At 48.7% G+C, this 24454-nt stretch overlaps 1 protein-coding gene across 15 annotated transcripts in view; it reads right to left on the bottom strand.

Moving 5' to 3' along the window:
- heca (hdc homolog, cell cycle regulator) overlaps positions 1-24454 on the bottom strand; it is a 100385-nt gene that overhangs the window by 26668 nt on the left and 49263 nt on the right. For 5 of the 15 annotated variants that reach the window (XM_076539161.1, XM_003708553.3, XM_076539162.1 and 2 more), the window contains 6 exons: positions 23916-24056; positions 23407-23763; positions 22736-22992; positions 22417-22668; positions 21919-22090; positions 21373-21749 (listed from right to left, as the gene is read on the bottom strand). The exons of 3 other annotated variants lie outside the window; for them this stretch is intronic. In XM_076539161.1, the coding sequence (XP_076395276.1) occupies positions 21469-21749; positions 21919-22090; positions 22417-22668; positions 22736-22992; positions 23407-23763; positions 23916-23991 (1395 nt within the window). In that variant the 5' untranslated portion in view covers positions 23992-24056 and the 3' untranslated portion in view covers positions 21373-21468. Of the gene's footprint in view, positions 1-2908; positions 2971-21372; positions 21750-21918; positions 22091-22416; positions 22669-22735; positions 22993-23406; positions 23764-23915; positions 24057-24454 lie in introns of those variants that run through there. 7 more of the 15 variants (XM_076539164.1, XM_076539158.1, XM_076539163.1 and 4 more) reach the window with 5 other exon arrangements.

The following is a 24454-nucleotide window of genomic DNA, read 5'->3' as shown; positions in this document are numbered from 1 at the left end:
GACATAAATACGTTTGCGGCGAGCGGCGTTCTCGATCGGCGTTCTCGATCGGCGTTACTCTACCGAAGGGAAACGAGCAGCACCGCTCCCAGTTTCGAATATCGTTTCTCGAGCTTTCCAAAAGCTTTCTCTTCCAGAAACGTACCTCGACCAACTGGATTCGCAACCGTGTTGCAACTTTATACACGGCGTGCGCTAATACGAGGAAAATCGGTTTTACCTTTCTTACAGGTATCCGTTATGGGCGTGAACGTCTGTTCGTTGCGTGTTTCGCGTAATAACATTTTGCGAGAGTAAACTAGACGAAAGAATTGTTCCGGAGGATCTGCTAAACGCGAAAATGCTCCCACCAAATTGAAAAGCGTAAATCTGGTTGCACGATACAACAGGCGAACAAACCTCGAACGACTAAAACCGTTAACGAGCTTAACATGCGAGAAACCATGTTGAAAAGAGTAAACGATCGTATATTTAAGGATCGTTATTACGAGCATAAGCAGTCGTTAAACTGCGCGCGAGAAGCGAACGCGTTAAAAGGTTACGGAGCCGGATAAGATGGGTCTGACCAACGACTGGCTCTAACTACTGGCAAATAGAATATCGACATCGACTAATTTGCTGCCGGTTACATGGACGATCTACGATCTCCGGAGTGCCGGTTACAGCGATCGAAGTCGCTAAAGAACATAGATTTATCTATCCGACAAACGTGCTGGGGAGAGGGCTTGGTGTTGCTCGTAAGTTATGCCCGGACTTAATCGTACATCCACGTAGCTAGATAGCAGAGGTTCGCGATTGCGTGACGAAGGAACTCGACAGCGGGGGATAATAAATGCGATTGTCTTTTTCGTCGTTGGTAGGTGCGTCGATACGAAAATATCGAAGCGGGCCAAAAGTAAAATACTCGAACGCGTTAAAGAAAATCGAGCGAATCCGGATCGATTTTCTTTAACGCTATACGGCCACGCCGCAGAATCGTTTTCGAAAGCGGTTTTACGATCCTCGATGAATCGATGGTTAACGCTCGTTACAGGAAACGACCGTAAATATCCGATTATTAAGAGAGGAGAGTAAACCGATCGTACGCGACCCACGTTCGCTTAACATTTTCTACCGGTACCGGAACGCGGGGAGCGCGGTACACGAACCTGTACGTATCGTTTAGCAAAGACTATTCGTATTCCACCTTCGAATCGTTTCTCTTCCTCTCCGTGCCTTACGCACGATACTTCTCTAAACGATTATTAACGAGGAACGAGAAAGACAAGAGCGGCGAACAAGAGAAGAGGGAGAGAGGGAGGAGGAGCAAAGAGACGAGACGCGGTTTGATGTGGCACACCCTGTCTGTCGACCCACGCCAGCTATCTTGCGGCCTGTCACACGATATTATTATGTGCACATGACCATGTATCACGGACTACCTGACAGATCGGGCTCGTATCTATACGAGGCGGCTCTCTCGGCCTAGGTGTGGTTTTACTCGGCACTCGCGGGTGCTCGCCCGTGTGCGTCTGCCCGTCGCGTACGATCAAATAAACGAGCTTCTACGGTCTCTCTTTCTCTCCTATCGCCACCTCCCGCTCACCTGACCAACGTCTGCTCCTCCTCTCTCGCTCTTTCTCTTCCACCTCCAACCGAGTTACTTTTAAGGTCACAGACCTCGAACACGGTGTGTTCCTCCTGTACGAGCGAAACGAGGGCGAGACCTCGACTGAGTCCAGAGAAAATCACCTCCTCTCCTCTTCCTTCGCGGATCGTTCGTTGTATCTCGAATTACAGACACTGTTACCGATCCTCGGAGGCCATCGACGCGATGTCCCCCTTTTCAGAGATACTTTGCCTCTCGCAAAACCGCGTGGCGTGTCACCAATATACGAGTCGTGAAATTCCGAGACAATATAATACTTAGCCGAAATTCAAATCCGATATATCTGCGAGTTTACTCGCGATACTGGCTACCCGGAATGCGGAGTTATCGAGAGATTTTAGTCCACTCGCGTCGACGATACCGCCGTTCGATAATACGAATACGGAGAACTCGACGAAGGATTCAGGGAAGAAGGTCGAACAGGAGCGCGAAACGGAACGACAAAACGTACAGACGGATACCAGTCGATATTCAGGGAGAGGTTAACGACCCACTGACGAGGGTCGTGGACTGATTAGTCACGTAGCCGGCGCCCACGTTGACTAGAAACGAGATACGCGACGAAGCGTCGAAGAGCTGCCAGAGAACAAAGTAGCCCCTTCGAATTCGAAATTTTCCGTTCGCTGTTTCGTCGTGGCCGCGCGCACCGGTGCGCAGTGTAAGCGACAGTGACGTTTAGCGCCACGCCGTCTTTCCTTACAAAGCGCCCAAGTGTCCTCCGTATCCCGTGGCTTGATCGAAGATCGATTACAGGTGCGCGCAACTGCAGGCCACCAAGAGAGACGAGAACGTAACGATAATTGCGCGAGACCTAGGCCAAAGTTGGAAGGTAGCTGTGCACGATCGTCGAGTAATCTGCCTCTTCGACGCGACTCTCGCAAATCATTGATCGATTAAGAAGATATCGTTCCGGAACACCCACGCTCTCGCGGATAACTTTTTAAGCGTTGGAATCGTTAACGAGTTGAACGCGAACAGAGCGGCAGAACGGATCAAGAGAGAACATTCGAAGTCGTAATATGGTACAAGGACGACAACCACCCCTTGGGACTCGACCGGACCATCTCGTTCGTCGTTCTTTCGATCCTTTTTCCCAACTCCTCTTTCGTCTTTGGTCGCGCATATTGCACAAGCGATAACCGGTCTGTTCGACGATGGTTCGCGGCATCTCGTAACTCGTACACTCGAATCGAAAACTTCTCAGGAAGAATCGAAAGAAACGGCTGCGAAGGTATTCCAAGTTTTCCGGACAAACCTTACATGTATGCCGTTTATCTTGTCCCTATCGCGATCCTCGATTGGACTGTTCGTCGAAGACTCACCTGAAACAAAAAGAGAAAGAGATGAACGATCGGTACGGCACGGTACGATGATCGCGAAAACACCCCCTTTTCGAACATCACGGACGGAGAGGTAAAAGCTAAGACATTTGGTCGGTCGAGCGCGAAGGAAATATCTGTTAGGTTTTTCTCGGTGGGCAGGACTCGAGGCTTCTCTTTCCTTTTGACCCGCTTGTTTGCCCGTGCGCTTCCCGAGGGGCCTAAAGCGCCTAATGAAAATGGCTGCTCTCTCTTTGTCTCTCGACAATTGGACGCAACCCCTGACCGCTGAAGGCTCTTTCTTATCTAAAAATGGCCCCGATGCGTTAGCCACCCCTCTCGTTACGACTCGGTAATAACCGGCGCGCCTCGTAACGTAACGTCTCACCCTGGTCGATACCATCCTACGGAATCGTCGTGTGTGCCGTGGGCCGCCTTATCGGATGGATATCCCTTTGTGTGTTCTCGGGAACCATTTATTGCGCGACGTTGGATTATTGGCCTCGGCGATTGTACGCGGCGTGTCTCTCGATGCCGATGTCGCGAATAATTTCATAGATGTAATGGGCTACCGTAACTTATCTCGGCGACTTCTGCTCCCTCTCGAGGGATTTCGCGCATCGAGGGACACGCTGAAAATGCTTTATCTCGGAGATAACGAGCAAACGCACTTTACGACGGTTGAAACGAAGCGCGCGGAAAACACGAGGAAAACGCGAGGAAAAATTAACAGGTATATAACGAATAATATGAACTTTCTCGAACCGTTAGATCGAACGGTAAATTCTAAACGCGAAAATACTCCGTTGAATCGTTTACGAACACCTTCTACGAGCAGAGTCGCTTCCGTTCGACGGCAACGATAACGCGTTGTTAATTAAATGGTAAACAGCCACGAGTTCAGCATACGTACACGGTCCGCGTTAAGAGAAACCTTTCTAATCTAACGCAAAGAGAGATACAGTGTATCTGAGAATAATCGTCGGCGGCGAGACGAACCTTTCGTTATGGCCTCGTAATAACCACCGTGCACAACCATCTAGCCTCCAACCATCGCCGACCACGATCGTGTATGTCTACGTGTGTCCGGTAGATCCTGTTGCCAGATAGGATGACTTCGCTCGGTGGATCGTGCAGAGAACGAAAGGGAAAAAGAGAGGCGGAAAGCGAGGCAACACGGCAGCGGGCATACGTCCGTCGTTTCTGCTGTCGTTTATCACGAATCTCGTGTCCCATGGCCAGGACCACTGAAACAATGGCCTGGGATACACGCGCCTCTCTTATCCCCGTGCACTCGCCGCGATACCATCGTCCGGGAATTAAGAGTCCACGCGCGAATGCGGAATATCTGCAATCTCGTCGAATCGACGAGAATCCGAAACGTTTTACGGTCAACGATCGACGATCGACTATCGAGGAAAACGCTTATCGTTACGAAATCGAATCGAAATTAAAACGTGGGATATTCGCTAGTCGAATCTGACAATTTCTGGGATCAACACCCGCTTTTCGATCAATTTGAAGTTTCGCGAAACGCCTCTGGAGGTCGACCCCTTCGAATCCAACGAAGCAGAGGGAAATAGTTGGAGAAGCCGTGTCTGCTTAGCGGGATACGCGCGGCAAAGTCCATAAAGTCCCGGGAACAACGCAATCCCAGCAAATCCTTCGTCCTTTATCACCGGAGCGAGTGATCCACGCGCGGACCACCTCGCAACACTGCGCGCGTCCGATTCATTGCCTTCGGAATGAATAGACTCCATTTTCCCCGAGTGTTCCCGGCCGAACGAAGCTTTGTCTCGTATCGCTAATCCTAGCCGGTCTCCCTAATTTTCCTTTACGACCGTTAACCACCTCGTCTCGTCTCGTTTGCCCTCGCCCTGCCGCGTGAATCACGGAATACGCGGAAAGAGATGTCGCGTCGGAAGCTGTTTCTCGGTGCCGCTTCTCTCGTCAGCTAGTTAAAGACCGAGCTTAATTCCAGCTTCTTATCGGTCGCCACCTTCGACCTCGAGAGGGTGAAACGGAGCACGAACCGCTTCCTTCTCGCCGAAGACGCGCTGTTATCTTCGCGTACGGTATTAGAGTCACGGAACGGAATTTACGCCTCCTTGGTCATTTTTAGTCCGGGATTAGAACCTGGTAATGCTCCAGTGGATGTAGTTTACATTCAGTGGATTTATAGCGAAAAGTTTATTTTTAAAGGAACGTTTCACGATCGTTTATAGAAAGATTAATAACGTTTCCACGGTGGAAACTATGCGCTTAATTAGGTGAAAAAAAAAGTTCGCGAGCGAATATACGAAGAAAGTTTCGCTATTCCGGCTCCTGAACCAGTTCGCGTAACGAGCTCGAGCAGAAACTGCTAATTTAATATTTCTGATCCCTAATTTTGCAGGAGATTTGCTCTAACAAGCCGTTCTTGTCTAACTACTAACCAGCCAAGCCAAGCATCGTCGGAGGTACTCAGACGAACGACTCGAAGAGGTGCCAACGAAGCCGAAAGCGGTGCTTCTACGTAGCAGGGGGAGTCACGGAGCAAGGGTGGTTGTGCCGGCGAAGGTACCATGCTGAACGAGGAAATTATCGAGGGAGAAATTAGAGGGGGCAACGAGGAACCGTGTAATCCTGCCGCTACCAGTAATTAGCGATATTTGCATATCTACGTTGGCGAGAGCGTTCCGAGACACGGGAGACACGGGAGACACGGGAACGACGACAGAAGCGATTTACGTGCGAATGGCTCTACTTTGCGTTCCGCAAAAGTGACGTTCTCATAAATAACAAGCGTTTATGAACAGTAGATACGCAGAAGAAAAGAGGGACGACGAATTCGTGAGTCGTTTATCGACGATCCGTCTTGAAATCCTGGACAACTTTAAAATTCAATGAAGCTTTTGAAGACTTAAAAATGTTGAAGAAATCGCGAGACTGGTAGCAAGTTCCATGCGTACATTAACGTAATATATCCATCCGTATAGATAGGTAGCTTGCTTTTGATTAAGAAAAGTCGCGTCGTTTAAAGTTCTCGCTCAGGATCACGTTTTCACGCTGGATGAGACGATACCGCGCTCTCGGTATTACGGTCATTCGACTGAAAGACGAGGCGGTGGCCAAGGGAAGCGAGTAATTTGCAAGGTGGTTTACAACTCTTAATCCTAGTTCTTTCACGGAGCCATTAGCGACTAACGAGGCATTGTCGACGCCCTTCCTCCGTTCCAGGTCGGGGCCGCGAAACTTTCCAAGGCATTAGGGACACGAAAGAACGATAAACCCTGCGAATTATGCCGCGATTATGCAAAACGGGAACGAAACGTTTATCGTCGAAACTTCTCTCCGATCGTTTCGAATTTATCTGTCCCGGCGCGATGCGACGCGAACACGGGATCTCCGGAAGGTCGCGTTCGGGATTATTTGTTGGATTTTAATAAACTATTCCAAGAGTTATGGGGATTATAAGGATTCGAAGATTCGGAAAGCAAATATTCTTGGTAACTCGTTAAGCGGAATACCTAATTCCGGCAACGATCAAGATCATACGAATCCATTTCGTCTATCTAATCTCGTTAACGCACGGCATGAATTTTCAAAAGGAAACAAGATGTCTGATCGTTCCGTGATGTTACTCGGTTAATTTGTAGCAAAGGGAGGAGGCAAAGTCGAAGGAACCCGTAAAGTCTGCAAAGTTTCTTAGAGCAGGGAGAAAGCGAGCTGAGAGACCGCTAAAATTTCACCGACAAACGCTCGTCCCATGAATTTGCATGGAAATTCGCAGTCGGTTGGAAAGACGTACGCGTTCCGAAAATGAACTCTTCGCTCTGACAAGGACCGAACGAAGAATGTTTCGAAAAGTCGGATCCAGCGAGTTGGTTAGAATAGAAAGGACGCTACGCTTCTTTTGTTATAGATCTGAAAGACCGAAGATAATTGTCCTTTACGGTTTCGATAATGGAAATGGAGCAGTTTACATCGGTACCGAATTACACGGTGCAGTCTCATCGAACGAACAGAAATATTTGGAACGGGTTATAAGGCTGTTTACCGTTACCGTCTTCGAAGCTACTTGTTCGAAGGGTTCACGACAAAGAGGAGGAAAAAGCTTAGTCGGATCCCTGGCGAAACAACGCTCCGAGAAACTCGTTTAAATTATGAAATTACAGAGTCCGCGTAGCAACCCTGTACCGGTAAGCTTCTTATAGGAGTTAACTAACCTCGTAAAATTAGCAGGTAGGTGTAAACTTCCTTCTCCCCGAGAAACGTCGGCGCTTTAGTCCGTTCTCGCACACCACCCACCGGCGCGCTTAACCTCCCGTAGTCGCGTTACTTTCACCCAGGTTGTTCCTATCTTATTCGCGTCTCGACCTCTCGTCAGTTTCCGTCACCTCGTAAAACCCGTCCGAGACAATGCGAAACTGCCTCGAGTCCGACTCGAACACGGCCCCCCAGCCCCTCGACAGATTTTCCAACCCCTTATGAGCGAGCAGCCAACAATATCCTCCGGGGTCCCGAGTATAAACCCTCGAGCCGCGGTTTACCTTCCTTCCGAAATGTCGTGGGCGGTCGGGAGGAACGTAAGAGAGCTCCTTCGAAGGGAAATTTCGTGAAATGCCAGGTCGACAGGTCCCCTTCGGATGTAACGTACAGCCGCGGATATTCATCCGAGATTCCCAGAGAACGAGGGTTCGACCGGTGAAGAATCGCTCCGACGACGGTTCGTTGTTTTCCTTCGATCGGAAATAGTTTCTAAACGCGGTTGCGTCGTGTACGATAGACTACCGGTGTGGCGCAACTTTAACACGGACTTTCGTTCGTGCCGGTAACGCGTTGAATCGGTTACGCGATATCGATTTCCAGACAACGACGAAGGCTGTGCACGGTCGAACCGAAATTGGCTGCTGGAATACGTGACTCAATTTTACGGGAGGATCGGGGCTCGATTTTCACCCTCGCGCGACTCCGCGAGACATGCATATTTAGAACAAACAGAAGCGCCGGACGAACCGTGTTCCCCCTGCTACTTCGCTCGATCCCTTCTTCTCTTCCCTTCCCCGCCCTTCCTTCTTCTTTTTTATTCGCGAGCCTCGCTTTGCATTTAAACACGTAGTTTGCTTAATTTATGCGAGCCTACCTCGCTAACGGAGAGGGTGCAAAAGGGTGGTCGCCGCGACTCGAAGGGCCATTCAGAAGGTATGAATAGCGCTCCGCAACCGTCGAAACTTTGTTCGTTAAAAGGGTAAGGAGGAAGCTGCGTCTTCGACTCTCGAGTTTTCTCTCTTTCCGAGAAACCGACAATTCGATTACTACTCCGCGTCTCGATAATTACGCGATCCACGTGCGTGCGTGCACCACACCTTTATCGATGCTTCGTTGCTCGTTATCGCTGTACCTGCTTCGTCGAATATTCACGAGATCGATGACTACTAGCGACAACTTCGTTTCTTCCGGCGTTTCGGTTCGTAAGCCAACGACATCCTTATGTATGCGCGCGATTTGCGTCGGAATAATAACGAGATACGTATATGAAAATGCATTGTCGTGCGAAACACTTTCTGCGCAAAACGTGAAAAAGGAAGGCTCGGAAACCGCGAAATAGACTTGTCCGCGTTTCGACAGAGAATTCGAAGCAACGATATTCGCGTTTCGTCTTCCCCGCTTGAAATCTTCCTCCGAGAGCTTTCACCCCTATCTGGAAAAAGTAAAAGGGTGAAGCAGCGACGGCAGTTTGGGGGTAATAAAATTAATTGGCGAGACGTCGGTGAAGAGAAGGTGGTACTTCTTATTAAACGAGTGTCCCATCTGCATTTGAAATTTTACCGCCATGAAAACGGCCGCACCGTCGCGAATATAAATATCGAAGGGGAAAGAAGAAAAGGTTCGAACGGATGCAGCAGCAGCATCGAAAAAAAGTTTTCAGCCCTCGAAGAACGCGAGCGATTAAGAGGAAAAATCGCGAACGACCGAAGGAATTTGCTTAAAGACCGGTGGGTATGAAATGGCGGTCGAATGGTAAACGATCTCGATCGGCATTACGTTTCAACCGTATTTTAAAACTTTCAATTTCTCGACCAGTTCTCGAGTAGTTAGAGCATGGAAGTGTACCTCCATTTCGGCAAACGTAACGAGATGCAAAGAAATTGTACGAAAGAAGGTTGAACGAGAAAGAAGCTGGTCAGACGCGTCTGTCCGAAGTTGCGAAAAGAATTGACAAATCGAAGAACGCAGCAGTCGCGTCTCGGTCGCGTCGTAGCCGCGCGTGCATATAACGCCACACCCGGCTATTGTTAACGAGGACACAATGTCACGTATAATACACAATGAGCTGTTCCGAGCCATTAATGCAACGCACAATGATGCGTGCGCGAGTCCGGAACACCGACAGAGGAACAAAGAGAGAAAAGAGAGAAACGGACAGTGGGTGGAGACAGAGCACGATAACTTCAACCTTGCTTCATTTTTCTCCTATCTCCTTCTCGAGATAGTTTCGCTGGTTGGCTTTTTGCTTTTCACCTTCGCCAGACAAAAACCTATTGTTTCGGTGAAACGAAAGTAGCTCGAGAACAACTCGAATCGAAACGTCGAAAACGAACGTTGAAAAAATTCTGTTAACGATAACGCAAAGATGGAATAATATTTTTTGCGTTCCGAGAGCTACCGTGACATGCGTCGTTATCGAGAAAACACGGCCAGGTGGATTACGACGTCAGAAGCGAGAAATTGTTTAAATAAATTTCCCAAGACTTTAAAGCGTACAAAATTGTGCAACGTTTTATCGCGAAAGCGATTCGTTCGAATCTGGTAGTTTCGATCGACCGTTTTAGGCATCTAACAAAGGTGGCTAAAAAACGAAACAGCGGAGACAATTGGTTTCACGTTGGCTTTAAATACCGAAAATCGAACACGTCCGGAAATAACAGAGAGGTCCGTTCGAGATAGGGAACGAGCGAATGCGGGCAAACCGACACGGACAGACAAAGAAGATTGACGCGTTTATCCGTCGCAGGACCTTGACAGCGTCGACGTCTCGTTACATTTTTATCGAAACAAAGCTGTCGCCGGGTGATATTCAATTTCCTGGTGACGGAACGAGTTCCCCCAGCGCGCTAACAATTTCGCTCGGCATGGAATGAGTATGGACTCGGTATGGACTCGGTATGGACTCGGTACGGACGGAACAAAGAACGGTCCTGCGACGAATCGGAAGAACGAGGAACGGTACCGGTGCCGTGTCGTTGCACCGCTCGTCGCCGACGACTCCAACAACTTCTTTGACAGTATCTCGACGACGCGACGTCCCCTTCGTTACTTATTGTAACGCGTTCTCGTCCACCGATACGAAACGTCTCGCGAAACTTCCGGCCGTGACACGCGAGACGATAACGCGTTCGCGGAACTACCGTTCGATCTCTCGATGTTCAGGCGACGACCCGATCGCGCGATTTCCTATTCCGTTTCCGACATTCGACTCGAACTTACCTCGCGATAACGACACCGGCCAGTTCTTCGCTGGCTCTACGAAGCGATAATCTCGCTTCCGAACGCGCGAAATGCTCTCTGGCGAGACGTTAGAGTCGGAAAGAAGGTTGCTGACCGACGCGTACGTCTCGGTTAGCGAATCGAGGGCGCTTTTGTTCGGTTGCAAGAGCCCTCGCGACGTTGATAGAAAGGAAGAGGGAAGTTGGCGAAATGCACCGCGTTTTCGGCGTCACGGTGGTCGGCCTCGAAACCGCACAGTGTTCCGTCCTACGAAACGTGCCCGTCGCTCTCGTGTTTACTTGCGGTTCCACGCTGCAAGCGAACATTTCGCCGTGAAATACAACAGGAAACACGCGTCCGGTTGCAATTCTGCGTTTCTCGAACAGTTCGATGCTCGTTCGATGCTGTACAAACATCGAGACGTGCAAGTTATTCTCGAGTACAGTAAACGCTCGGTACATCGGTCTCTTTACCGTAAGATCGCAACGCGTTACTACCCTGTTCGTGGCGACAGAACGGGAGTGTACCGTGCGCGTAAAGTACCTCGATCGAATCGTTAACCCCTGTCGCACACGTGTCGCGTACAACGTCGTTTACGATTTTAGCGTTAACGTATGTTTACGTATGTTCACTGTCCCTAGGTACATTCGTCGTAGCTAAGATCGAGCCAGAGTCCAGCGTGGGGTTTGAAAGCGCGATTAGCCGCGCAAAGCCGGTGAAAATGGAAGAAACGAGGGTCGAGGATTCGAGGACGAATCCAGAGTCCAGAGACTAGCTATCGCAATCCTGCGGATTGAATTACCCTCGTATTCCTGCCGCTCGGTTCGTTCGAGCGGGTCGAAAACCGTGCTACGAGGAAAGAGACGTGGACCACGTTAATTGAACGGATGATGCCGCTAAACCCCGGGAATCTCGAAAACGAGGAGCAATTCGCTTAACCTGAAAAATCAGAGGAAAAGCAATGGGTCGCTGCTGGCTGCCTCCCCCGTTGCTTTCGCCAATCTTTCGAAAAAGATTTGAACCAGGGGAAAGACGAAGGACCGAAAGTCATGGATCAACTTCTCCGAAGAGAAGAGAATAAGATTCTTAAGCCTGGCTGAGACGAACAAAATTGTTCCTCTCCTGTCGTGGTTCTTAGTATAGTGATCTTAGCGATCACTAAGCGAGACTAAAACCGACTCGAAGGAGAGGATATCTGTGGCTTCGGAAGTTCCAAGAGGACAACGAGCAAACGTTAGCAGTTACCGTGTCGAAGATAACGATGGAAAACGAGCGATTTTTCGATCGATCGAGCTTCGTGTTTTGACACTCGACGCGATAACCCTCCGATGCTCGCGCAACGCTCGAACAATAAACATTTTGTCGTCGCGTCAATCGGACGATAAGGGGGACAATAAAGCTCCCCAACTGACTGACTCGTAAAATTAACGACAACGAGTTGGTCGTGGTCGCAGAAGCAGGAGAATCTTCCGTTCTCTGGTGCAGGAGATTCGAACTATTAAACCGGCTGGTTCAAGGTCTCGTAGATCGGGTCCTCCTGGACTCGTTTCCAGAGGGTTTTCCACGATCACGCGGACCACACGCGTTGTTCACGCTCGAGTACGTCGCGTCGGTTTCCAGCGGAATCCGAGTTTTCTTGCCTCTCGAAAGAGAAAGAGAGAGGGAGAAGCAAAAGGAAGGAGACGAGAGGAGAAGACGGAGGAAGAGAGAGAGAAGCGGATCTGACTAAGTGCCAAGTGGGCAAAAATAGCCTGCTACCAAGGCACGATGCTAAATTCACTGGGCAATAACGAACAACCGGGGGATTTCGACTCGCTCGTCGTCTCTTTTCGCATCGCGCGACAACTTTGGACGAGAGGAAACTGTCTCTCTTTCTCTCGCTTTATTTCGGTCAAGCATCGAGCTATGGATTACCTGGAGCGTGAACCAAGTAGAGATAGATGTTGAGCGATTTATCGCTGCGCGTTCGTGAAAAAACAAGCAGTTCTCGATTTCGAGAAACGCGTGTTATGCAGGAAAAACTTTGACTCAAGGACACGAGAGAAATAAGAAGAAACGATCGAGTATACCGGTAAGAGGTTAAAAGGAGAAATTCAAATTTGTCGATACTTGGTAGCGAAAAGACCAACAAAAGCATTTCGAATGCTTTATCTAACAAACAGTTAAAATTTACAAGCTGTTTTCTCACGTACGGTGGACTTGCGGCAATACTTCTATACAGCGTGAGCATATACTTGTCGATAACATGTTAATTTCTCGCGAATACATTCCAAACGTAATGCAACCACGATAAGGAAGCCTTTCGTGTACAGCGTGCGCGGGCCTGTTGTTCGTCGGAGCGTGGAATTTGACGCGTTGCAAGCCGCAATTTCCGGCAATTAAAATTCCCGTCGGGATGCTTGGAATAATTAAATAAACGAGGAAATCCTTTTTTGGCCGGGTGCGTAGCGACTACGGCGCATCGCGACCGTGTTTGCCCAGCGAGGAAACGTTCCCAACCGCGGACGAGTCGAAAAACGAGCGGTATCACGCACACCCTCGTCCAGAGATTGCGTTTAATTGCGAAATCCAATTTCTACAGCTTACGAGGCATTATCGCGAGACAGAAGAGATTCCAGCGCGAGCAAAGCGAAGCGGTTAATCTCACGCGGCTAATTCCATTCGTAGCGAACACCACCGACACAACTCGATCGAATTATCGATCTCGCTGGCCAAAAATTTCTCCGCTTCTTTTTCCGATAATTCCGATCATGCTCGTTACAAGATTCGGCATCGCGTTTTATCCGATTCTCTGCGCGGAAATACGAATAAGTTAAAGATGTCGAGTTGGATACGCAGGAAGAGAACTCGAGCGGACGAGTTCGTGGTCGGGCTGGAAAAGAAGCTTCCAACGAAAGGACGACGAGACTCTCTCCTCTTCTAAATTTAGCAAAGTTCGTGGCTTTGGTAGCATTCGGGGTGCAACTACGTTTTTCGAGCTTCTTAAGCATCGGAACGAACATTTTACAGAGCAAGCTTACTTGAAACTTTATTTTTCTAAAGCGGGCCGAAGCGCGTATAACGCGATCGTACGTTGTCGAGATAACGAAACGTTCGCTTCGGAGCTCGCGATTTATCGCGAAAAGCTTCCGTGACCTATCATTTTTTTTTTCTTCGCTCGGAGGTCGTCCACGAAATGTCGCGGCTTCGCGAATGAACGTGTTCGCAATTGCGGGGGTGTTTCGAGCAGTTGACTCGGTTCATTGCCGCAACGAGAGAGTCAGCCTAGTTGGCGGACGTTCGGAGGAGGAGACGAGGTCGAGGAGAAGAAAAGAGGAGAGGAGGAACGACCGCGATTATTGCAAGATTTATTGCTCCTGTTCGTTTCGTCTGCTCGCGCCTGCGAGAGAGGGAGCACGGACAACGCGTGAAGTCGGCCGGACCGTGGTGTTCTCCTTCTCTCGTGTCCTCCTTCGCCTTTTTTCCGCGTTAACGTTCGGCAACTTTTCTTTCTTCGAATGGCTCGTTAATGTCCCTCGTCTAGACGAGACGTTCGTATCCAAAGCAATTATTCGTGGCGTGCGTAACGATTCCAGGAAATAACCGCATAGATTATTTCATAAATTTTTCTTTCGAAAACCGTAAAACGGCGCAAAGTATCCGAGAAATATACCGTTGCGTGCTTCCACGAGGATGCGGGAGAAATTCTTGAACGACGAGACGTCTCGATTAAGATACGTCGAGTTACGAAAAGATGAACACAGAAAGGACACGAACGTCGTAGCCGTGGCCAAACAGCCGTAGAAAGAAACGCGTCACGCGACAGACAAAAGCGTGTTTCGCGCCGATTCGTTCCAAGTTCTCGCGCGCTCCTGCGTCTACGTCCAGTGAAGCGTACCGCGCTTTCGAAGCTATCGCGAGAGGCTGTCTTGCCCCGTCTCGTCGGCACAATGAAACCCATTGTGTACCTTCGACTCGGAGTCTCGCGCGTGTAGTCGCGACTTTCAGGTCCGTTATCGCGAAATGTCGCGTCGCGACTATCGGAGACTCGCTCGAGCGTACGCGCCTTCGAAGAATCGCGTACCGGTAACCACGGACGCGCCACGTCCTTGCTCTTCTTTCGACATCGTCTTCCTGGAAATTTCTGGAAATTTCTGGAAATTCCTAGAAATCGTTCGCGTCGCGAAGAGACGGTGGCCGAACGATACAGTAATAACCCAGACGAGTCGGCATCCTTGTGCCTCGTACCGTGCTTCTTTCTTCCACTGATTCTTTTCGCCGTTCGTAGCAAACATTTTCTTCGTGGAAATTGCCCGTAGAAGAGGAAGGATTAGAAATATGTTGATCGAGCGATTACGGATGCTCCAGAAAGCTATTCGATAGTGTCCAATTAATTTTAGCGATCGTGAAACAACAGGGACGGTAAATTAGAAACTGGCTTCTAATTTCATCAAAATTCTAGGATAACGGGTGCGTATAGATCGTCGACCGAAATGTTTAGGCACACGGTTATCGTTATCCCGTGCGTTACCGTCTATTTATGCAAACATGTCTCTCAACCGCGCGCTACGTCTACGCGCGCCATCGTCGCTCGAAGAATGTCCGTCTTTACCATAAATTTGTCATCTATGACTCGCGTTTTGCATGGGAATAACTGGCAGTGAAAGGGTTGAAACTGTTCCCCACCTGAATAACCGCGAATCGAAGGACAATCTCGAACCGAGGAAAGGAAAAGCTATTTGCAGGCTTCGTTGCTACGAGTTACTCCGCATGCGATGTTTGTACTTTGACGTTGCAGAAAATGTCCGTCGATGGTACGCTTCTCTCGAAGCTAACGAAACGGAATCCTGCAGGAAATGTCTGTCATACTTCGCCAAACAGGGAGAAGGAACGTCTCGCTACTTTTATTCGACGTTTCCGCGAGAATGTCTCCGCGAGACGATATTTCAGGAACGCAGTCACGGATCCGTAAGTCCTGAAGAAAGTCGACGAAGCGAAAAGAGTAGTCGTCGATTAGACATCGTCGAGAAAAAATGCGTCTCCCTCGATTTCGAATTGGTAGCGAGGGAAAGTAAGAAAAAGGAAATGCGCGACGATCGTAGCGCAAAAACCCTCGTAGCTGACTCTACCATATCCATAAACGCAGAAAGGCATAAATAAAAGCGTTCATTTTTTTTTTTTTTTTCCTACCACCCACGGACGACAGCGGGGATATTACGGCATTTTATTTCGTTCTACCGAAGTATCGCGTAGCTACAGAATTATACAAAAGTGTTGATTTGTCCACTTTTTTTTTTTACTAGAACAAATATCTTTTTTTACTGATCTATTATCACGGGTACTCTCGCGGAACCGTATTCACCGAGTTCTCAGCTACCCGATAAATTCAACTCGGCAAAGTACGCGTTAAATCGTCGAGCAGCGATTTCTCGAAACGATTTTCGTGAATCGTTGCACGTTAAAGGGGATCGGCGGACGTGGTCACGGTGCGTATACGTTTCCTCTCGACCCAGTTGCATACCGAATGCACCGACCGTGGGTTGCGCGTGGGTACCCACCGTGTGCCCTGTCGATGCCGATCTCGCGATTATCTTCGTTTCGACCCAACGACTCTCGCTCGTCTTTGTCTCCTCTTATTCGAACTGACGTACCTCCTAACGAACCTTTAAAATCTAAGGGAAGTCGTTTAACGATGCTCCTGAGCCGTACCTCGGATCAACACGGACGTTTTCACGCGACGCGACGCTTCGTCGTTTCTCTGCTCGTTGTCGACGACCGGTTTTTCGAGTCGATAGGCCACGACAAAAAGTGCCGATTGACGGCGTTAAATCTCTCCGAGGCATCGACGTATCCTGCTCTCGATGAGAAATTCGCGTGACGTTGATACCACGTGGAAGGTTTTTCTATTCGTCGAGAGTTGGTCTGGGTAAATCGAAATGGTTTCGCGTTTTTTCCTCGCTCTATTTTCGGAGAAACCGATCGTTCGTTTCGTTACCGATATCGATCGATCGACCGATTCGCGAAACTGGGTTTAACGCGTCGACTACCTACGAGTACGAAGGAGGCAAGAAAAGAAAAATTTTAGCTAATGACTAGAGAGTTATCGCGTAATTTTGTCGGCAGATGCTTTAATACGTAGTCGCTTTGTAACGGAACCGTGTCCCCACCGAACACGCTTTCTCCCCTCGACGTCGAAACCTTTGAACGAACGGCGGAGAGAAGGACGAGGATCGAAATTCGTTTTCGAGTAAAATATTCGCGGGGCATCCGAGGAGAGGCAACAGGGTCTCTTTTAATTACGCGGTCGAGGCAGCGCGAGGAGAGAAAGCGGAGGGCTGGTTGGCAGGGACTGTCAGTAGGAAAGGAGAAAGAAAAAAAAATACAGGATCATAAAGCATTCGCGCAATAAAGCTGCCTGCAACAACGGGCGGGCTACATATTTTAAGAAATTAATTTGTCGAAGGACAAATTGCCTCGTTCCTCCTCGCGATACAAGAGACGCGACCAAGGGCTGAGAGCGAAAGGGAAAGTTTAACCTTGCCACTCGATCTTTCTTTTTCTTCTCTCCTCGTTTTCGACCTCGCCCCCCTCCAGATCCTGAAAGGGTAGAAATCTCGCGAGTCGAGATCCGACCGGTTAGGTGGCAACATCGCGGAAACTCCGTTTCGGCTAATTTACGCGCTCGTAAATCTTGCGACGCCTGCTCGCGTTCTTCCGTTGCAGCTCCTTAGCCCTTCGGAAAATAATAACGAAGCACGATTCTTAAAAAGAAAAAATATTCCCGCTACACCCAATATATGTATATAAAAAATCTTCCAAGTATTTCAAATGTTTATAGTTTCGAAAATAACTAATTGACGATATCTCTATATGAAAATATTGAGAAATTCATCGGTACATCGTGGAAAAAGTATGGTCACGAAGAAAAAGAAAGAAAAATCTATCGGCGATAAAGTTTGACGGGTTGGAAACGCGTCCATCGATGTCGCATGCCCTCACAGTGGTTTCTTTCAGTCAGAGACATGGACACCGAGCGATAAAAGGTTCCGTGTAAGACTCGGTTCGGAACAGCGATCTCCATTGACGTCGACCTCCTACGAGTTTTCTCTCTCTCTCTCTCTCTCTCTTTCTCTCTCTGGATCACGCAGTTGCTGGTAGGGAAACGAACAAGTGGAACAGAGGGAAAGAGACAGAGAAAGCGGATAGCAGATGCACGATAGTCGCGTATACCACGCACGCTAATACATAACAGAGTCGATACGCGTTTATTTCTGCCCTGGCGTTATTTGTGGCAGCACGATAGCGCGACCGACCGAGGAAAGAGGAAACGCGTACGAGATCCTCGCGAATAGAATAGACATTAATTAACCCCTTCGCGGACAACTACACGCGTTCGCATTATGCTACTATATTATTACTACAGCGTGAATATTTCTACCCGCTGCAGAATCTACCGACAATTCGTGTATTTTTAAAATCCGACGAATGCAGGCGAACGACGTTGTCTCGAATGAACGAAATTCAAATTCTCGTCCGGCTTGAAATATGAGAAAAGATCGATGGTCCGTAATACTCGACGCGTCACGGCCGTTTTGTCCATCGAACGATTATTGCTTCCTTCGATCGAATCGAGAGCAGCAAGTTGCCGTGCCGTATCCGAATCGAAAGCTCGAGAGCCGGTTTTCCCCACGATCGACAAAAGCGCGTAGCGGAAAAATCAGCTCGCGACACGGTGACCCGTCCTCCTTTCGCGCCGAATGCTCCCTCGTCGCGACGAAAGAGACGCGAGACCCGGGAGGGAGCTGTATGCGCGACCTCGTGCACACGATAAACCGCTGAAAGTAGGGAGAGAGACCGGTAAAAAAGCGCGCGACCGAGCAGCCACCGCACGCTTTTCGACTGTACACGGCTCGAACTGTCGCCGAGAGGCCCGGCGCCGCGCCGCTGCGAAACGAACGAGCGAGCGAGCGAGCGAGTCGACGATACCGAGCGCGGCGAGGGCATTGGCCTCTCGCGGTGCAATGGTGCAGTGTGCAATCGTGGCACGAGCGAAACAGCGAACGAGAGGAGAGTCGCGTGAGAAGAGGAAGGAGAGAAACGAGCATCTGCGCGAGCGCGTTCGCGTCGTCTGCCAAGCGATCCGCGAGCGGAACCTTGAAGCGCGGATCGCGTGTGGGTCGAAACGCGACGACCGAGAGGCCTCGCTATTTCCCGAATAAAAAAATCTCCTACTCGACTATTACAAACCCTTCGTGTGCTTTCAAGTAGCACCGAACTTCTTCTTCCAATCGATAAATTTCGCTGCTCGATTGTTCCATCGGCGTACGTCACCGATCGACTCTTTCGCATATTTTATTTCACATTGAAGTTACGGATCTTCTTTATGGAATCGTAGAAAGCGAAGGGTGTATTTAAACGAAAACTTTATTTCGTAAAGATCGCTATCGTTAGCGTGAGGTAAAACGGGCCCAAGGTGGTTGAAAAAAAGGCAACTTTCCACGGACACGAATGTCGCGTATAACAAAATGGTAGGTCGGTGCGTGGCTTCGTACACGACACAGCAGCGTGCACAGCGCATGGACCTTCTGTCCTCCCGGTGCAGTGACGAGGATGGAAACTGGCCGTTCATGAAATATACAACAGACACGGTTCGAACTGGCTCTCTCGAGCGATCGACTACCGTGCACGATCACTGGTTCCAGCATCGACCGATGCTGAAAAAGGATAATCGGGATGAATCGAGTCCGCTCAACGTTTATTCGCCTCAAAGACTGCCACAGAAAGTGGACAAGAATTCGGCAAACTTGTCGCGCGTATCTCTGCAACGTATACATTTTTACAGGCATTTATTTACGCTCGATCGGTTACGAATATTTATGTTGGACAACGGCAATTTCACGTCGAGTATAAAAAAGCCGATAAAACGATTAATCTTCCGATTTTAAAGCAAAACGCGAAAAAGAAATTCGGCTTGCTAACCGATGACCATGATCTCTCGCCAACGGTCCGAAAAAGACGACTTTTCTTCTCCCTTTTGTCGGTTCCAGAAGTCTGGCGTTTCTTCCCACGAAGAAAGAAGCACAGTCCCGCGTTCTTGCTGGAACGCGTGAAAAACTCGTCTGGTCTCGACTGCCCTCCCGCTTCGGGGCTGTTTCTTATTTTACTTGCCTTTCTCTCTTATACTCTCGGTTTCGCCCATAAATTTATTCGGTGACGAAGGGAAACGACGATCTCGCGCGCGTGTCCGTGCTCCTTCGACGTCTCCTTTGGATTTTCTGCTTCGCCGCTTTCGATTCCTCGAAAAGTCGATACGGTTCCTTGTTGTACACGCGCAACCACCAATAACGATCGATGCGATCGAGAATGCGCTACGCGTTTGCTCGACAATCGGGAACAAGTTGGTTCGACCGGTATCTAATCGAAAATAGTTAAACACCGCTCGTCTAGGAAATTCCGAACTTGAAGTATGGCAAACTTGAAACGTTCGAAACTTGGTATATCATATATACGTATTTCGAGGTATCGCGAAGTTGGAATATTCGATAATCGAGGCGTTGCAGCGAACTCCGGGAAATACCGTAAACTTGTGTTCCCAAGTTGGGATACGACCAAGATGAAAGCCATTACGCCATAAATAGTAATGTCACCTTCCGTTAATACTTACGCGATATCGATAATATCTCTTGCCTCGAACAGTCGGTTATATCGTATTACCGCAAACGATCGTTTTCGTCTTCTCCTCTGAAAAACAACCGCTTGCCAGAAGCCGATATAGAAATATTTTCAGCTAGCAATCAGAAACGGAAGATTCGCGAGAGCGTAAAGCGGAAAATCTTCGACGAAGACAATGGATGAGGCGAGAGCGTAGGCAGCGGGCAACGGCGAAGACGGAGAGGTTTTATAGCAGCATCCATTATTAGAACGTGCCGATGCGAGCGCAGCTACTACGCTTCATAAATATAAATTCGAATGCATAATCGATGAAAGCGAACGCCTACCAAGGCGATGGCAACTGCATGACAAATGCACTGCCAACAGTAATTCTCGTTGTTTCGGCCGTACCACGATTTCCATCACGGGCCCGTATTATCCCTTAAAACCGTTGCAAACGGCGCGTCGACTCGATTGCTCGATTAAAATCGTAAGCGACTACGGCGTATAGCGTCGAAGCCATTGTAATTTCAAGAATCGAAATTTTAAAATCGTGATCGAAATAAAAAGCTTTCCGATTACAAATTACGCTCGAGTAACTTTCTGTTCCGTGGCATCGGACAGAACGTATAGAGATCCGTAGAGGCAAAACGTTGAAAGTTTCGGTGCATCGCGAAACATCGATCGAACTCGATGTTGATCGACTATTCCTCGTGGTTGGATCAACGTCCATGAAAGAACGCGTTCATGCTCTTTCGCTGAAAACGTCCGTGCTTCTCGTTGCGAGGCACAACTCTCTCGTCGCGCGCTAATCTCTTCGGATTTTTCATCGGAAAGGAGCCAGGCCACAGACGGATCATTGTCAGCTCGAGACCGCTTCCAAGGGCAAGTACGCGGTGTGCGGGACCGTGATTGCGCGTGACGGTGCATACGTGCATGCTCGTACCGTTTCAATACCGAGTTTTAACTTTAGCATCCTCTTTCCCGTTTTCCGCTGAAGAGCATCCCGCGGCGTTCTCCCCTCGAGCTCCGAGAGAAATTCGTCTCTCTGGAAACCGTGGCAACTCGAACGACTCTTTTTTTTTCGTTCCTTTGTACAATTTCAATTTCCTTCTCCTTCGAAACCGAAAGATTTTCGATTAAAACCGTCTAAATCGAAAAAAAACTTTGCACGCGTTCAAAATTTTTCAGCGAGTCGCGATAAAGTTTGCTCGAGACGCCTTAATCGAATCATCAAACGATTCGTCTTCTTCGTTCTAACTCGTCGAGTTTTTGTTCAAGCGGTACTGACACAATCAGGCGAAACAGAGTGAACGATGATACTTTATTTGATACGCGAATCGAGTTATAAAATAATCCATTTGTTCGTACGAAAGCAAATATATCGGAGAATTTAACCAGTCAGTTGTCATCTATGCCGAACGTGCCAAACTCTTGTTGAATCTCGGCGAAAGTCTTCCCCTTGGTCTCGACCATGCAGAATATCAGAAAGATCACGCTCAGCTGGCAAATTATGGCGAAGAAGAAGAACGTAGCCGCGTTTCCGACCGCCTCGGCCACGGTCGAATACGACACCGTCACCAAGAAAGCCAGTATCCAATTGAAGAACGCCGCGCTAGAGGAAGCTGTTCCCTTCAGTTTCGAAGGAAAGATCTCGCCCATGTAGATCCACGGTATTGGACCTATTTTTATCGGAACGTTAATCGACGTCGGAAAAAAAAAAAAAAAAACGAACGTTGTCTTCGATCTTTTCACCGTGGTGCCGTTGGAAATCGTTTGCGAAGTACATCGGTAATCGGTCCGCGGTGAAAGGGTCGAGAACCGGAAAAATTGGATGATCGTGATACTAACCGGCGCCAAGGGAGAAGGCCAAAATGTAGAGACAGGCAGACGTGAGCGGTAACCAAGAGAGGCTACCAGCCTTGTCGGGATCTTTGTTCTTCACGATAAAGAATATGCCTAAGGCTATCGTGCAGACACACATCACGCTCATGGATAATATCATTAAGAACCTTCGACCCAACTACAAAAACAACTTGTCCATTACATCGCGAACTTCGGTACGATTGAAACGCTGTGCTCGTTCCTGCTCGTTACGCGTTCTTGAAGATTATTATGAAACAACTCCGGTTGTAAACGCGCTCAAGATTCTTTTTAATCTCGAACGTATCGTACGTTACGTTTAGCCTTTAGAAAATAAAAGGATAGACTTAGCTAGATATAGACTTAGATAGACAGCTGAAAGTAAGGAAAGTTGCGATTCCACTCGAGGTGGACACACGGAGACATTCTGTCGCGGTCGAGCGAACGAACACAACGTTCGAGCCGGAGAAGGATGTCGATAAACACCTTGTCGATCAACGAGGCCGATACGACGCAAGCGATCACTTGGACCACCGCGAAGATCACCATCTGTAACAGGGAATCCATATCGACGCCGGTCTGTTTGAATATCGTCTCGGCGTAGAAAATGACCGCGTTAATCCCGCTGAACTGTTGCGCGAACATCATTCCGTAGGCAACCCCCATCGTCTTCAGCACCGGTTTCTTCAAGAACGCCGATAGTCTCACCTTCTGCTGCCTACTAAGCTGTACCTGTTCCTGTTGGCACATTTTAACGCGTCTGAAATACCTGAATGAAACGCTACGCAACCCCTGATCAACTAACTTTGAACGCCGCGATCTCTCCTTCTATATCGTAGTCCGGTCCACGAAAATATCGCATACTCTTCTTGGCGGATTCCTCGTCGTCCTTGAACAAATAGAAAAGGGGGCTCTCGGGCATGAATATCATGATGCAGGCGAACACGATGGGAGCGATGCCGCACAAGATCGATGTCCAGACGACGCTCCTGGTATAGCCGCAGCAGTAAGCGTACAAAATCCCGAGTACGATCAATAATTGAAAGAATACGCCCAGTGTGCCTGAACATAGATCGCGGAACATGGATCAGTTGAATTTTTTCGCGAGAGAAGCAGTACAGAAGGAGCGCTGTTGCGAGCTCGTTATTCGACGCGATTACGAAGTAAATAAAATCGCCTCTCTAAATGGAAGCAACTGAAAAATTTGAAATTCCAAAGAAATACAAATCGATACAAGTACAACTTACCACTTAGAGTGGTTAATAATAAACAACTACTTTCTAGGCTGAAAATTCCAATAGGGTTCGATAACGTTATATCAATTCGTACGCGTTAAAATTCGAAAAATACGTTTTCTGTCGAGTATATCGTTTCGTTCGAAGTTCAAGCGGCAAATCGATACGTCTCGAGCGCTATTAGGTCGATGCATCGTGAAACTGCGCTTTGAAAATAACCAATCGTATACGACGATCGTACCTCTGATCTGCTTTTCGCAGATCTCGGCAGTGTACATGGGTGCCGCGACGCAAAACATGCCGCCACAGGCGCCGGTTATCAGTCTACCAGTGACCATTAATCCCATCACGGATACGGAAGAAGCGATGAAGATCCAACCGAGGACAAAGGGTGGCACCAGCACCATCATCGTCCATTTTCGACCGATCTTGTCGATCAAGAAGGGCACCGTGATTAAGCCGAGGGCTGCACCCAGCGGAAACACCGATGCCACCACGTTTGTCGAGAACACGTCGTACTTGTACTTGCTCTTCAACAGTTCGACGACAGGTGCGCTCCAACCGAGGCCACATCCCAGCGAGAATCCACCCATGCACGCTAGCAAATCATCGAAATTCGTTGAAATCGTTAAACCGTTCGATACCATAGGCTGCACAACAACGATAGGTTACATGACCGGTCGAAAAGCGAACCGGTTACGCGCGAATCTCGAACGCGACACGAAATTTCAAGAAAAAAGGTCAGAGAACCTGCTACCGCAGCGATACATTGAGGCAATCTTCTCTTGAGCAGCTTCTTCCAGTCTTTGTTACCAGAGTCCGTCATTCTTCGCTAGAAACTTGCCTTCGGTATAACGCACAACCGTTTCTCGTGTTCGTTCCACTGTTTCTCTGGTCGAAACGAATAATCGATATTTAGGATACGTCGCGGTTCTTATCGATGCATACATTCGTATCGTTGAGAGGAGATTTATTATTTTCCCTAGATTCGCCTTGCCCCGTCATTTAATCGATAACTCTCGCGATGCCCATGTAACAAGAATCTACTGTACCAACGAGCAACATATCGCCCCCATCTCGTTGCGAACGAATACGAAACCTTCGACGACGATGGAGCGAGAAAAGAAAGAAAAGGATCGCCGCGTCCTAGGTTGACAAGCCGTTTTCGCGGTCCGGTAAAGCTCGATCGGATAGGAAGTCTCCTCCTCGAGGGCGATACCTGCGCGCCAGAGGCCGGTATCGTCGACAAACTAGGAGAGGAGGTGACGAGGAGGCGGTAATAGGGATAA

The sequence above is a fragment of the Megachile rotundata genome, chromosome 13 (assembly GCF_050947335.1).
Source record: "Megachile rotundata isolate GNS110a chromosome 13, iyMegRotu1, whole genome shotgun sequence".
NCBI classification, from domain to species: domain Eukaryota; kingdom Metazoa; phylum Arthropoda; class Insecta; order Hymenoptera; family Megachilidae; genus Megachile; species Megachile rotundata.
The sequence above is the reverse complement of the archived record's forward strand: the minus strand, read 5'-3'. Positions and strand labels throughout refer to the sequence as shown.